Source organism: Lytechinus variegatus, chromosome 9 (assembly GCF_018143015.1).
Source record: "Lytechinus variegatus isolate NC3 chromosome 9, Lvar_3.0, whole genome shotgun sequence".
Lineage (NCBI taxonomy): Eukaryota > Metazoa > Echinodermata > Echinoidea > Temnopleuroida > Toxopneustidae > Lytechinus > Lytechinus variegatus.
This window is the reverse complement of record NC_054748.1, coordinates 18,428,041-18,444,160: the sequence shown is the minus strand read 5'-3', so window position 1 is coordinate 18,444,160 and position 16,120 is coordinate 18,428,041. Positions and strand designations below refer to the sequence as shown.

General features: G+C 34.5%; 1 protein-coding gene across 2 annotated transcripts; it reads left to right on the top strand.

The window, feature by feature from the left end:
- The first annotated feature begins 3,470 nt into the window (after positions 1–3,470).
- On the top strand, positions 3,471–14,187 carry LOC121421134 (calumenin-like). 2 transcript variants are annotated; one of them, XM_041615790.1, is made up of 6 exons: positions 3,471–3,933; positions 6,610–6,691; positions 9,225–9,345; positions 10,328–10,567; positions 12,060–12,268; positions 13,662–14,187. In XM_041615790.1, the coding sequence occupies exons 1-6, from the start codon at positions 3,707–3,709 to the stop codon at positions 13,764–13,766; spliced, it is 984 nt and encodes a 327-aa protein (XP_041471724.1). In that variant the 5' UTR covers positions 3,471–3,706; the 3' UTR covers positions 13,767–14,187. The 2 variants fall into 2 exon arrangements, with proteins under 2 accessions (XP_041471724.1, XP_041471725.1); XM_041615791.1 differs by lacking the exon at positions 9,225–9,345 and adding an exon at positions 8,662–8,773 and having other exon boundaries at positions 3,473–3,933.
- Positions 14,188–16,120: the final 1,933 nt, after the last annotated feature.

Here is a 16,120-nt window from a genome sequence, read left to right as displayed (position 1 = left end):
CCCGTACTATAGGTGGGGCTAAATTGCTAGCCCCACCTATAGTACGGGGTTAAGCTTAGCCCACTTTCGTTTTACACTAGCGATCTTAACCCCATACTATCGCTCTTAGCCCTGCAATTGCTGGGATAACCCTGCTTTTTTGCAGTGCCAAATAATCCCGTACTATATGTGGAGTTATAGCCCACTTTGCAAAAATGCTGTGTAAAAAGAAAGTGGGCTAAGCTTATCCCCGTACTATAGGTGGGGCTTTTAGCCTGTGTAAAAAGGGTATTATTCCATTAACTGAAATTTACGGAGATATTGCAGAGCCTTGTTGATGAGTTTTGTTGCACTTTGTTTGTAAACATTTAGCCCAAACAAATTTGTTGTGTCTAGCTGTCACCCCAGAGTTTTCTTTAATGTGAAAGATTACTGAGTGTACTGTATATAAGTTGTCAATCTGTAGCTTGCTTTGCCTATGTACAGTTTGATCACAAATCACCAATCCGTTATTTTAAATTTATTTTGTTTATTGTCTGTTTTACTTTTTTATTTTAAGTTTTATCAAGTTTTTCAGGGTGTATTGATTGTGCTAGTTTTCATTGTTTTGCCATCGCTTGACTTATGAGGTACTATATAAGGTTGAAAATTCAAGATTATTGGAACAATATGCGATTTGTTCATAATTGAAAAAAAAAATGCTCAAAAGAAAAAAAAGTTATTAAAAAAAAATTGAAACGATTTTCATTAAGATGGTAATATGCATTTTATGTCTGAATAACTACCAAGTGGTATGGTCCCCAAGCATGGCCTGTGATATATAAATACAAGTTTTCTAAAAATAAGTAGGTGGTGTAAAACTTCTCACGAGTCAACTAAATATTAAGAAACCATTCAGCATTATCACAGTCTTCATTTCCATCTGGGAAATTCCACAAAGCAGGTCCATACATCTGACCCATACTCTCCTGAAATGTTTTGCCTCTGTTCATTTGACAAATTATAAAGCTCTCAAAATCAGGGGTGTGAGAATTCAGATTTTTATCCGATTCAAGATTTTTTTGTTATGATTTTCAGCTTAATTTCAGCTTTTTTTTTACTTTCCTCTGTACAAATTTCAGACTTTTTCAACACTCTTCAGCATTTTTCAGATCTTTTTATTTGTGACCACTCACACCCCTGCAAAATACCATAGCTTCAGCTGTTTGTGAAATGAAGAAAAATTTGGTGAAGACATTAAAAAGGATTGATTATGGAATTACCCTTCTGGTTATGACTTCATTTCTAGAGACCTTTAGAATGTTACATCATTCTGCTTGCCAAGGTTACCATAGTATTGATTTGTGATTTTTGTACTAAGTCAAGAACGATACTTGCCATAAAATTTGGTAAATTGATTTACCGCCAAAACCAACTGATTCCTGCCATTATTTTGAATAAAAAAAACCGGAAAGTGAATTATTGCAGTGTGTACATCTATGTCTTCTAACCAATGTTATGAATAATCTAGTGCAGTTTGGTGCTTGTGAAAGAGAAGTTAATATCCTCGAAGTCCAACATAGAGGGAGGCTCACTAAAATAACATTATCACTGCCCCCTCCCATACTTTACTAATCACTGCGTTTGAAGTGGACTATATAATAGGCGCGCGAGGGGGGGGGGGGGGGTGGTGATGTTACTTCTGCGAGTATCTATATCTTGAGGAAAGTAGTTTCCTTCTCACAAGAGGACACCATATGATGAGGAAGGGGTTGATGAAAGAGGGAGAGAAAATTTTAATAAACCTACAGACGTGAGAGAGAGAGAGAGAGAGAACTGGACACTTTAAGACAAATTAGTTAAAATGACTATAAATAGTCAGTTGCAATTGACACGTCTAGTCACACCAACATTGTGACAAGGAGTAAAATAAATGGTTAAAGGAATGATAAAAGAAGTGCCGAGGAAAGCAAAAAAAGGGGGAATGGTTGAATAAATTAAAGAGAAAAGAAATGGTCGTATAGTTGATTAAAATCCTGTGATCAGTGATTCAGAATCATATTTTCAGATCTTTATGTGATCATTGAAGCATTATTAACAATACCCCAAAGATTATGACCTATTTTTTTTTCCGAGAGATTAAAACATGTCAGAAATTTTACCCTCCTAAGGATCACCCCCCCCCCTCAAGAAAGTGAGAAACTAAAAAGTGACCGAGTTTAATTTGTCATTCATTCTTAACGAAGTTCGGACTGAAATTGAATGAATGACACGTTGGAAGAGTATACACTACCAGCATGAATACAGAAAATACTGTTTTCTTTATAATAAGTTTACTTTCAAGTGAAAATTAAAAGTATACCTAGAAAAGTCTTCAATGACATATCAAAGAGGTTCCAGTATAATTTACCAAAATAATCACGAGCACAAATTCAATTGTTTGATTAGTAATAAAAAGACAAATCAAGTAGGCATTATTTTTTTAAAATCTTGAAATTTTTCATCTCTAGAGAGTGCTTAGTCCCCCTCCTGGTTCCCATGATCATATACTTTCACTCATCGGTGTCAGCTCTTGATTATTTTTATGAATACATAATCGATATAAAATATTCTTGAAAAAAATGAGAAAGAAAAAAGGAAGGATCGAAGGATGGGAGAAAGAAAGAAAGGAATTAAGGAAGGAAGGAAAAAGGAAAGAAAGAAACGGAGGAAGCAAGAAAGAAAGTCAATTAAAGAAAAGAAAGAAAGAATAAAAGAAAGAAAGAAAGAATAAAAGAAAGAAAGGAATTAAGGAAGGAAGGAAAAAGGAAAGAAAGAAAAACGGAGGAAGCAAGAAAGAAAGTCAATTAAAGAAAAGAAAGTAAGAAAGAAAGAATAAAAGAAAGAAAGAATAAAAGAAAGAAAGAAAGAAAGAAAGGAAGGAAGGAAAAAAAGAAAGAAACGGAGGAAGCAAGAAAGACAGTCAATTAGAGAAAAGAAAGTAAGAAAGAAAGAATAAAAGAAAGAAATTTTCCAGAAAGAAAATCATTGTAGAGAAAATATATTTTCACTAGGCTAAAAATGTTCAATCTAAAACACTCACATAGCGTTATGGGCTTGCTTCCATTGCTTCAAATTATTTCATTTCATTTTAATATATTTAGAATCATTATTCAAAGATAAAAAAAACAAAACAAACACTGTTACCAGCAAATAAAGATGCTAGATTAACGGAACATTTTCATGCGGCCGCGCCGTGGACCGTCTTCGTAAACATATTTGGAATATCTATTCATTTCCCTGGCACGCCATGGTTTGGCAGCTGTTCTATTTCGGTATCTCGACTTCGCAGACGCTTCTGAAGTTTCTGCCAACACGGCACTTTAGATCCAATCAAAGCCGCGCTTCATGGACTCGCGCGTTTCCTTTTACCTGAATGAAACAAGGCGCTTTATTGGGTGAAAAGGACACACCTCCACTTTGCAGCTCAATGATTGGTTAAACAGCAATTAACCTGTCACAGGGGGAATTACGGTCACTTCCGGTTTGGTCAGGGTACACGTCACGACTGTCTGCTGCTCCACGTCAACTCTGGCGAGATCTGCAGAAAAATTGACAAATAACCTCTGAAATTCACCGAGCTTGCAGCTGGACTGAAAGCCCGATTCATCACACAACTCGAGAGGGTCTCCTGCTGGACAGTAGTAGTAAAATAACTGCAATAGATTATATTTTATATCTGTTTTCGTAAATTTGTAACCGTCCAAAAATGAAAAGTTCGCTGATTGTGTGCATGTACCTCGCGCTGTTGATCGCCGTAACTCTGGCCAAGCCCGCGGAGAACAACCGGGTGAAAGAAGAGGCGAAGCTGAGCGACCAAGAACATTTCGAAGGAAACGAACACAACCCAGATTATGATCATGATGCTTTTCTTGGTCATGAAGATGCAAAGACATTCGATAATCTTAGTCCAGAAGAAAGCAGAAACAGGCTCGGGTAAGAATAGATGAAAATATTTAGTTAAATTAAACAGAATTTTATACAGATCATTAAGCATTTTTTCTAAACTTTAATAGTTTTAACTCATTTGCATAATTGAAGTTTTAGATGAAGAAAACAATCTGAACTGTAAATGCAGTTTCATCAACATGATTATGAATGATGTATGTTGTGTAGAGCTCTTCATTTTCTACATTTCTTTGGAGATGTGGAGTGTTGAAGTTATGTCATGTTGTTGGCTGGTCATGTAGGTGGATTTAATAACCTTTCATCCTTAAAGTTTATTGGTGTTTAAAACAAAAATCATGATTTTGGAATTAAAACTGAACCTGATATTGTTATTTTAATGTATAAATCTCAGAGTCCAAATGAAATGATATATTAAAAGGCAAAGGAAGTTCAGCCTAACCCTAGCTTCCTACCAAACAAAAGGCTTGCCTTTGGCTTTGCTGCAGCTAGTGTAGTGTGCTTAATCTTAATTCAGCCTAAACTTCCTGAAGAATAAATGATCAGTACCCAAAGTGCCATGATATACTTCCCAATTCGGGGATCCTCAAAGTTTAAATCATCTACTAGTACAACAAAAGTTTGAAATTACAGTTAAGTGAAGGTGGGGTAGAGAAATTAATTTTTGAGCCATGATTGAAAAGAGGGGAACAAATTTCGCTTGGGGACCTCACAAGTGACTGATGGATGACTCATCAATGAAATACACTACAGCATAATCAGCATTAACTTATTCTTTTTCCCCTCAATATGTGGACCCCCTACACAACTCATTATCAGGCTAATGTGTCATTAATTTAATTCAATTCAATTTATTTTCGTCCATAAAGGAAATTTGTCTTGGGATTTACATATTAAAAGCATCCATGGATGACATGATAACAATTGTTTAAAAATACATAAATGACAGACATCTAAATTAGAAATAATAATATAGCAAAATAATGTATCATTATAATATAAACATCTACAACATGATATAAACAATAAAACATATTTGTATTTACCCTTCCCGTGCATGCCCTAAGGAAGAGAAAGCAAGGGATTCTGTGTGAAGAGTAAGAGGGAAAAGAGGGAGAAATGGAGAGAGAGGGAGAGAGAGGGTGAAGGGCAGGCAATGGGAAGGGGAAGAAAAATAACACGTATTCAAGATAATATTACATATTGCATTGGGATAAATGGATATTGCACGTGCATGTGTGTAAAATATTATCATAGAAAATGCAAGCAATGTGTCTCTATGAGTCGGTGAGAATTTAGGAATAATGAACAATAACCCACCCTATATCCACCCAAGTCGCCAGTCACAAATTTAATTCCTTAGGGGAACACCAGAAAATAAAAGCAGGAACAAGCTTCACGACAATCAAGAGCGAGTGTGTATACACCCCACCCCCACAACCCCTCTCCCACGTACTGTCACCCCCCCCCCCCCCCAGCGCTGGTACATGCTCGAATGACTTCATCACCTGTGTAGGATGACGACAACAACTATGAACCATCCGGGAAAAACCGCGCATAGGTTAGGCGGCTTTAAAGTCCGCCCAACCTTGCAGCGGCCACGCCCACTGAGATCAGATCTCTACCGATCGCGAGATCCATGCACTGATCACGAACACAATACAAAGCATGAGTGACGTATGAGCGAAGGATGAACACGTGCTTCCTTACACATATGATTATATACATGGCATAGGATAAATTAATTATACATGCATATTACCTGCAAGTTATTTTACACTCACATTCCAGCAAACTTTACAAATTAATTACGTTGTACAGTCATATGCAAAAAAGCAATACCCTGACCCTGTGAGGAGAATTAAAAACAAAGAAAAAGAGGAAGAAGAATAATAAGGAGAAGAGGTAAAGAAGAAGATGAAGAAGAAGAAGAAGAGAAGGAAGAAGAAGAAGAAGAAAAAGAGGAGGAGAAAGAAGAAGAAGCAGAAGAAGAAGAAGGAGGAGGAGGAGGAGAAAAGAAAAGAAGAAGCAGAGGAGAAGAAGAAGAAGAAGAAAAAAAAAGGAGGAGGACAAGAAAAAGAAGAAAAGAAGAAGAATAAGAAGAGGAGAAGGAAGAATAGTAGAGAAAAAGAAGAATATAAGAATAAAAAGAAGAAAGGAAGAAACCCCAAAAAGAAGGAGAGAGGGAAAAGAACACGAAGGAAGAGAGAAGGAAAAAAAAATAAAGGGGGAATTACTTGAAACAAAGAAGAGATACAGATAAAATTGCGAAAACCTTATATTACAGATTGACTGCATACAGGAATTACTGAGACAGTTTAACGTAACTTGTTAAATGACCTAATCGCAAATGGTATAAAACTATTCAGATATCGATTTGTTCTACATCTTACAGACTGAAGTCTTTTCCCTGATCGCATCCAACAGAAATATTGATTAAGTGGATGCTGGTGGTCTTTCATGATATTCTCACTCTTCTTAACAATACGGGCACAGCAGATATCATCCAGTATGAACTTATCCCCAACTAGTTTGCCTGCTTGGTTCAACAACCTCTGAATTTTTGAATTTTAGTTAATTTTAAGTTGCTATCAGTTTCTTGAAAGGATTGAATAATTAACTTACAGTTACCAAACTTAACTCTTCAGTTTGTATTTAGCTGAAAGTTCTGCAATTTATAAATGTTCAAAATATTGTTTCCTGCAGGAAAATTGTTGAGAAGATTGATGCAGACAAGGATGGATTTGTCACGGAAGAAGAATTGAAAGATTGGATCGTTTTACAACAGGTAAGTAAAATACTGCCAAATGAATAGTGCCATGAATAGAAAACACAATGAAAAGTATCAAATTAAATAAAAAATTGCAAAGTAAGATGGAAAATATTTCAAATAAAAAAGAGTGTTAAAACAAAGAATATTAAGAGATGAATAAAAGATAACCAGTTGTATCATGGAATACTGGTACTAAAATCTTTTTTATTGGATGGTGACCCTGTTTTACAATGAGAAATTACAAAGAGTTACGATTGATCCAATCAATCGTAATCATGGAAATCCATCAGTGTCACAATTTTTTCTTCAGGAAATTTGCACAATGTCCTTTGAAAACAAAGAGAAGCATATACCTCATGGCTTCTTGCTGGAAAATGTTTTGAACAAACACGCATAATAGATGTTGACATTGCTGGTCACCCATAGTTGCGATTGATCGGATCAATCGCAACTCTTTATAAGATGAACAATAAGGTGTTTGTGATACTTTTAATAAAGTTTTAATAACAAGAATTTCTCCATATAGCAACATATAATATAGACTGGATATTATAAAGTATGTATTTTTGAGATATGATCTTATAGAAGAAAATAATCTACATATTTTATGCAAACTATTTAATTCAACTTGCATGAGGTATGAGTTCACATTGCATGAATTTTGTAATTTCCATGATAACATGAGGGCATTTAAACGTTTTGCTTGACTTACAATATATTTTGTTTATTCTGCTTAATTTTTCTTTCAAAGAATGCCCCCCTTTTTAACAACCCACTCTCCCTGAAAATTATATAATCTTTATAGGATGCAAGATCCTGTATAATACTGGGCCTACTGCCATACAGCGTGGTTCTAAATAGTAGATTTATCTAAAGAAGGAACACTTTAATTATATATAATGTACTCTTTGTTGATGTGGCTAATCATGTATATTCATTACCTGCAAGCTGGGATGGTTGAGAACAAAGGAAATGATGTGGTCAGCTGAAAATATAAAAGGAAAACAAAAGCACTGCAACACAGGAAGTTCGTCTGGGAGTAATAACATGAGATTATAAAGGTTATTAGTCTTGCAACCAGGTGGCTTTTGAAATTCATCCTAAGTAATTGAATACCTCTTTGACAGACTGAAATAATAAAACAATTCGCAAGTCAGCAACACAACAACCAAGGTTCATGTGAAAACAGTGCATGATATAAAAAAACTATGCATCTGAGTATTTGACACTATCAAGCAAATCAAATTGTCAATTTGAAGATAATTCAAATTTAAGCAAGAAAAAATCCCATAATAGTAATCAACCCTCATTCTATTTAATTATTTGAAAGCCTTTAAAGATTACAAGATGGTTTCTTCAGCTTGATATTTTCTTTGCTTCAATTTATTACAAAGTAGCCTACATGTTTGTGAATATTTCTGCATGGTTTTACTAACAACTCAATCAAGCCATTTGTAAAGTGTCTGTTCTGTATTTTCTTGCCATTTATCAATATTAAAAAAACAAAAATGGAAGAATAATTTGTTTAGATTCATCGTTATTGATTTGAATACTCTTTCATACATGATGGTAAAGTTCTGTCAATATGTTAGATAAATCTGTATTATGGATGTTTTCCCTCTAAAAAGTTATCTATAGACAATTATACTTCAGTCAACAGAATACAATGCCAATTTAAATCTTCTAAATCATAGAAATTTAAAACAGTGCCCAATGATTTTTTTTTTTTTCTGGAAAAGAAATTTGGGAAATGAAAAATAAAAAAATCAGGCTTATGCACTGTTTTGAAGAGGCTTTGTTAATAGAATTTCAATATTTGCTTGAGAAGAAAATTATGTTTGAAATTAAAAAAAAATATTCTGGTAGGAATAAAATGACCAGGATCAATTAGACTTTGATTTTTGGCTCTCTTTTGGTCCTTGGACATCAATAAAAACATTACTTACTCCATTTGTTTTGTCCCTTTCTTTTTTGTTTGCAAACAGAGCCGATATATTTACGAGGACGTAGACAGACAATGGAAGGGTCACAATGTAGATGGAGATCCCAAAATAACATGGCAAGAATATAATCAGACCACATACAGCAGTTTATCTGGTGAGACACACACCACAAATAGCTCTTTTTAACACTAACATTCACTTTGCTTGGTGTTTGTTACTAACATCTAATACTAGGCGCGGGACTGAAGAAGTTATCATGGGAAATTTCTGATTTCTGTGATACTTAAATGTTGAAATGCAACCGTTTTGATATTCTCTTGTGCAACTGCTGTGATTTGAATGGAATTGGAAATTCCAGACCGAATATTTTTCTTTACGTTGACAACAAATTACTCGTAGAATTCTTCTGTTGCATACTGGTACCCCAAAATAAACATTCAATTTTTTTGTGGATTCTTCAAACAATTATTTTCATGTTAATGACAATTCTGTCTCAAAATTCATGAATGCACAAAAGACATATTAATAATGGTTGCATTTTGTCATTACTTAAATCAAGTGGTCTTTGAACAAGACTAGTTATGGAAAATGTGTCCAATTTGCAGAGGCAAGCCATCGACAGGGATGTTACAGAGCGCTGGGTTTCTGTCGACTCAAATAAGGACAAAAAGGTGGAGTGGAATGAATTCATGCGAGGGACTTATGGAGCAGATGAACAACAATTAGGTTAGAGTTTCATGGATGGATAGATAAATTAATTGAAAGATTGATAGAGGAAAGTCTGAAGAAACATTTGTTTGGATGGATTGATAGATAGATAGATAGATGAGTGAATGGATAGATAGATGGATGGGTGGATGAATGGGTGGATGGATGGATGGGTAGATAGATGGGTGAATGAATGGATGGGTGGATGGATGGATGGGTGAATGAATGGATGGGTGGAAGGATGGATGGATGGGTGGATGGATGGATGGATGGATAGATAGATGGATGGATGGGTGGATGAATGTAAGGATGGGTGGATGAATTTAATGATGGATGGATGGATAGATAAATGAAAGGATGACTGGATGGATGAAATGATGGGTGGGTCTATGGATGATTTGGATGGATGGAAAGATGAACAATGGTGGATAGATGGATGGATGGAAAGATAGATGGAAGGAAGAAATAATGGATTTTTGCGTTATTCGATGAAAATATTATTTCTCTAAACCCTTTTCTTCACAGTGAATATTCTGACGGACTCCAAGATCAAATACTCTATGCCCTTATTGGACAAAACAAGATTGTTTATTTTAGTTGACTTCTGTTTTTTATCATTTAGAGAGAGCTAATCATTAAATACTCTAAATAAAAACAATATAATCACCCTTTTGCTACAAAATCACTTTTATCATTCATTTTGACTTGTGTTGTAAATTAAATCTATATTATCTTTTAAGGGTATGAAATCTACAACTTGCCAATTTCAAGAGCTTAAGTATTTTTTTGATCTTCTGTAATTTCTGTTTGAAAATTCAAATCGGAAACTTATATATTTTGTAACTTCATAACTTTTATAATCTTGCTTTAATCATTACTTTAAATAATTTATGAAATTAATTGAAAATTTGTTATTGTTACCAATTGGAGGAGCTACAGTAGATTGATTCTGAGCTTAGAAAACTATTCATTGATAATCTTGTATTCTTTGGCCATACAGAGGAAGAGCTTTCAAGAATGCAAGAGAATGAACACATGGACTTCAGCACTATGATCCGACGTGACAAGAAGAGATGGAAGGTCGCTGATATTGACGGTGACGGTGACCTGACCTACGAAGAGTTTGTCGGATTTCTACATCCCGAGGAGAAGGCTCACATGAGGGAAATCGTCGTCGAGGAAACCATGGAGGATATTGATCAGAATGGAGATGGTTTTGTTGACATTGATGAATACATTGGTAAGATTGATGTGCACTGTTCACTTTAATCACCTAAGAATGATTAATTGGGGAAGTTTACCCTGATAGAAAGTTTATTGTTAAATGTAGCAGAAAAAATTAAAAATATTGTCCATGGTTTGAGAAAAATCCATTAAAGAATAAAAAAAGTTATTATAATTTAAATTATTTAATTTGTGACATATGCGAGCAGCATTCCTACATATCGTATGGTAATAAAAAATCAGTGAAATGTAATTTTCTCAGAAAATTTAAATTATTTTTTACAGTACCTTCAATATATCAATAAACAGATCATTTCAAACCCGTTACTAAAAAGTAAACTAAACTAAATCATCACGAACCATTAAAAAATATGTATTTTATATTACATAACATATGGGGCAACTGCTTGTTTATGATGTCACAAATCCAAAAATTAAAATTCTTACAACTTTCTTTGATCTTAAATGGATTTTCCTCAAACGTTCACCAATATTTTTAATTATTTTTTTTTCTGCTATTTTTGCAACAAACTTTTCTTCAGGGTTAACATCCCCTTCAATTCTATAAAGGCCTATTTGTTCAGTTCCTCGGCATCACATGAAATCTATTCTTACCATGAGTTTAAACTTTATTTACCTATTGATTTCCCTGCAAAATTTGGTTTTATAATCCTATAAATGCTTATGTTGTGATTTGTTTCATCATGGTTAACAATATTGTTGATGGAATGTAATGTTTTGCAAATGGAGGGGGAAATTATGCATTGCACATTTAACTTAAAGTTAGGCATAGTTATAATTTTTAAAGGGGAATGAAACCTTTGGAACGAAGAGGCTTGTGTAGAAACAGAAAAAATCAAAGAATAAGAATAAAGAAAGTTTGAGAAAAATCGGACAAATAATGAGAAAGTTATGAGCATTTGAATATTGCAATCACTAATGCTATGGAGATCCTCCCATTGGCAATGCGACAAGGATGTGTGATGTCACTGATGAACAACTTTCCCTTTGATGGACTATAAAATACCCTCAAAATGTCTCTTACTTTTTCTTATGATGATACAAACTCTTTATCCAAGATGTATTCTTAAAAATATGTATTACATGCCCTCATGTAGAAAGAACACATGATCTATGGATAGATGTGATAAAAGAGGCAATTCAAGTGAAATATATACTAAAGTAATGGGGAGAGTTGTTCAAGTGACATCACACATCTTTGTCGCATTGCCAATTTGCTATCTCCATAGCATTAGTGATCGCAATATTCAAATGCTCATAACTTTCTCATTATTTGTCCGATTATTCTCAAACTTTTGTTGATCTGTTTCTTTGATTTTTCTGTTTTCACACAAGCAATCTTGTTCCAGTGGTTTCATTCTCCTTTAAATTCAAACAGATTATGAGTTGGACTTGCTGCTCAGATTTTTATAAGTCAAATCAATGAACCTATTTGCCTTTAAACATAAAGAAATGTCACACGTTTATTAATCATTTCATCTTGACAGGTGACATGTGGCCCAAGAGTGAGCGCGAGAAGGGCGGTGCAGAGCCTGATTGGGTGCAGACTGAGCGTGAGCAGTTCTTTGCTTTCCGCGACAAAGATGGCGATCATAAGATGGACAAAGAAGAGATAGGTCAGTGGATCCTCCCGCAAGACTATGACCACGCCCAAGCCGAAGCTCAACATTTAGTAATGGAATCAGATGCTGATCACGTAAGTTATTTCAAGAGGAATGAATGTTGTAAACACTGATTTCATGAGAAAGTCTTTAAAACCATTTGATGCTAAATGTTGGTATAATACAATCTAAAGGTCATTTGATATAGCGCCTTTTCCTTTCGGTTACAAAGCACTGCACTCACACACTACTCCATGTTTGGGCCACTAAAACAGTAATTATAGGGATGGTCCAAGGTATCACGAAGCCTGCTATCCACCGTCTAGCAAGAAGAGGTGGAGTCAAAAGAATTTTGACTCCACCTCTTGGTCCAGGCTGGAGATATTTATCCCAATAAATAGAAAATAATTCACAAAGAAAAATGTTGAAAATTAGATCAAAATCGGATAACAAATCACAAAGTTATTGTATTTCAAGGATTTGCATTATTCCGGTTAAAGAGTTTGAGGCATGTATTCATGAATATTCGTAAGGTGGGCTGATGATGTCATACTCACACTTGTTCTTTTGCACTTTATTATATGAAATTAGGTTTATTCAAAAATTTTCTACCAAGAACTAAAACAATTGGATTGACAACTGATTAAGTGCATTAGTTATTTATTGCCGCAACTTATTTCATCATAATGGAGACACATCATTTACACATGTATAAAAAAATCGAAACAATGATTTCATGTAATAACGTAAGAAAAAGAAAAGTGGGGATGTGACATCATCAGCCCACCTAATGAATATCCATGACGATGTGCATAACTATTTTCACAAAATATTTATAAACTTTAAAATTCAATAACTTTGTTATCTGTTATCCGATTTTGATGAAATTTTCAGAATTTTGCTCTGTGAATTTTACTCTATTTATTTAGATATTAATATTTTTAGCCCAGACCATCCCTTTAAGCACCTCAGAATGGTCATCTGGGTCCATGCATTTTTGTGTCCTCCTCAGCAAAATAGATATTTGATGGCTTATATACTGTATACATGTTTATATATATATATAGATAGAGGGAGAGAGATCTAGATCTGGGCCTGCTGTACGACTGAAATCATGAAATTGGCAAAAACAAAAACTATCACACTTGATCGCTAAACAACTCAGAGAAGCACATGTAGGACAGAGTATTATTATTGCTTAAAAAAGACCTGACATTGTATTGCATAATCATCATTACTTGCACATCAATGAGACAAAGAGGTGATTGTTTTCACTCCATAGCTTTCAATGTTAAATTGAGCATACCTTGGGACGCTTATAGGCATCAGTATTAAGCAACCACTTAGCTTAAAGAAATTCAGGTGCTTTTGTGTGTGACCTAAAGGTTTACAAACTATGATTACAGCAAGAGCTGCATGAGAAACAAAATATTGTATTTATGAAATTAAACAAATCCTTCAAATATTTCTTTTCTCCATTATATTTAGGACAAGAGGCTGACAAAAGCTGAAATCCTTGATAAATATGACCTCTTCGTGGGAAGCCAGGCAACAGACTTCGGCGAAGCTCTGACCAGACATGACGAGTTTTAATTTTTGCTCCATCTTGCCTTCCTCCAAGACTAGTCTATGCATGTCAAAGAAAACAATGAAAGAAACCAGAGGTATTAACTCCTCAAAATGTACATGTATGCCCTTCTGCCAGAAATATCAAAGTGAATAGAGATGACTACAGTGCTATGGTTGGTTATTGGTGAAAGGTAGCAAGTGACATTTGAAAGTTATGCCCTTTAAATGATTGCTTGGAGAAAACTTCTGTATGGATGCACATCTCTTCATATTATGGAATTATGCCCTTTTTGTGACAGCCATGGAATGCATTGCAAGTTGCTGTAATAATCCACATGTTGCAGACATAAGGAAGCAAGTAGAATATGCTCAGTTTTCACATTTTCAGGTTGGAGATATACAGACTTGTGCACCATCTGATTTAGAGCATTCATCCATTCTACTTCAAAAAAATGTGTGTTTTCAATTAGTTCTACTTAAATGCAGCAAATATGAAAAATCACAGAATGACACTACAAGGTCTCTGTAACATAACTAAGGCTTAGTTATCAATTATAAGGTTTATTCTTATGATTAAACATTCACAATAATCAATGTCTCTGGATTAAACAAAAATGAAGTGGATCGAGGTGTTTCCCAAGAAGGTAAGATTTGAAGGTTGTCAAATTTGGCTGTCTTCATTGAATTGGTGATAAGGATGTGTTAGCTGCAATTGTATTTGATTTGCTTTGTTGGTTAAAGGGGAATGTAAGCCTTGAAACAAGTAGGCTTGTGCCGAATCAGAAAATCAAAGAATAAGAACAAAGAAAGTTTGAGAAAAATCTGACAAATAATGAGAAAGTTATGAGCATTTGAATATTGCAATCACTAATGCTATGGAGATCCTCCCATTGGCAATGCGACAAGGATGTGTGATGTCACATGTGAACAACTTTCCCTTTGGTGGACTATAAAATACCCTCAAAATGTCTATTTTTGCTTTTTCTTATCATTACAAAGTTACAAACCCTTTATCCATGATGTATTCTTTAAATATCTGTATTACATGCCCTCCTATAGAAAGAATATATGATCTACTGATAGATGTGAAAAAAGAGGCAGTTTAAGTGAAATATATACTAAAGTAATGGGGAGAGTTGTTCACAAGTGACATCACACATCTTCGTCGCATTGCCAATTTCAGGATCTCCATAGCATTAGTGATCGCAATATACTTTCTCATTATTTTTTCTCAACTTTCGTTGATCTGTTTCTTTGATTTTTCTGTTTTCACACAAGCTATCTTGTTCCAAACGTTTCATTCTCCTTCGACCCTAAATAGACTGGGCTATTTCGACGCCTGAAAAGACTGGGGGGGGGGCTGATTCAGCCCCCCCTTATGATCTCGGCTGTTGATCGCGCGATCGCGACGAAAATTGGCACATGTGTTACCCATGGCATTATCTACAAAACTATAACATCAAATTTGGCAAAAAATCTCATGTCTCATTAATTATGCTAATTTATGCATAAAATCATAAGTTTGCTCTAATTAATAAAATAATGCCCCTGAAATGCTAATTTTTGTGTCACATACTCTAGATAGGCATCTGATCAAATTGATATTTAAAAAATTTCAAAATCAAATTTATTTTCTTATGTATTCTATTGTTTTCTAAATTTCTTATGTATTTCTTTGTTTTTTGACTTTTTGTTTTTTATTGTTTTTTCAATGGAAATTGTCGGGGACTTTATTTTGACCATAAACAAGATAAAATTAATTGATTTTGCGCAGTAAAAGGAAAAATAATGATACATTTATGAATTTTGGCTAAGAACACTATTTGCATTGGATTTGTACACAAATTCACGTTTTTGAGTAATTTTGGGTCTGCATGCACTTACGAAATGTTGCGTTATTTCGGAACCGCATACCCGGGGGTCACAATTTTGGTCTCAAAAGTTGCGCAAAACTTGAAAGTAAAAAGTCAGTGAGCGACACGGTCAAAAAATTTTGCGCAGCAGATTTATCGCGAAAAATGTCGAGGGGGGGGGCTGAATCAGCCCCCCCCCAGTCTTTTTATGGTTATTGTAAGATATATCTTGGTAGGAAGCTGCACAAGAGTTCAATATCCCTTTTGCCTTGAAAAAACTTGATGACAAATTAGGAAGAGAAGTTATCTCTGGAATCTTTCAAGTAGTTAATAGATAATCATGTAGATAATACAGATTTGTATTTTTTAGGAAATACTAATTACAGAAATGTAAATTTCGTGTCAAAATTTATCAGATTTGTGCTTGTGATGATTAGTAATAGAGGTGTAGATTGTTGCCATTTTTCAGAAAAAAATTGACAGGTAGCATCTTGCACATCTTTGTGATCAACCTGAGTAAATACT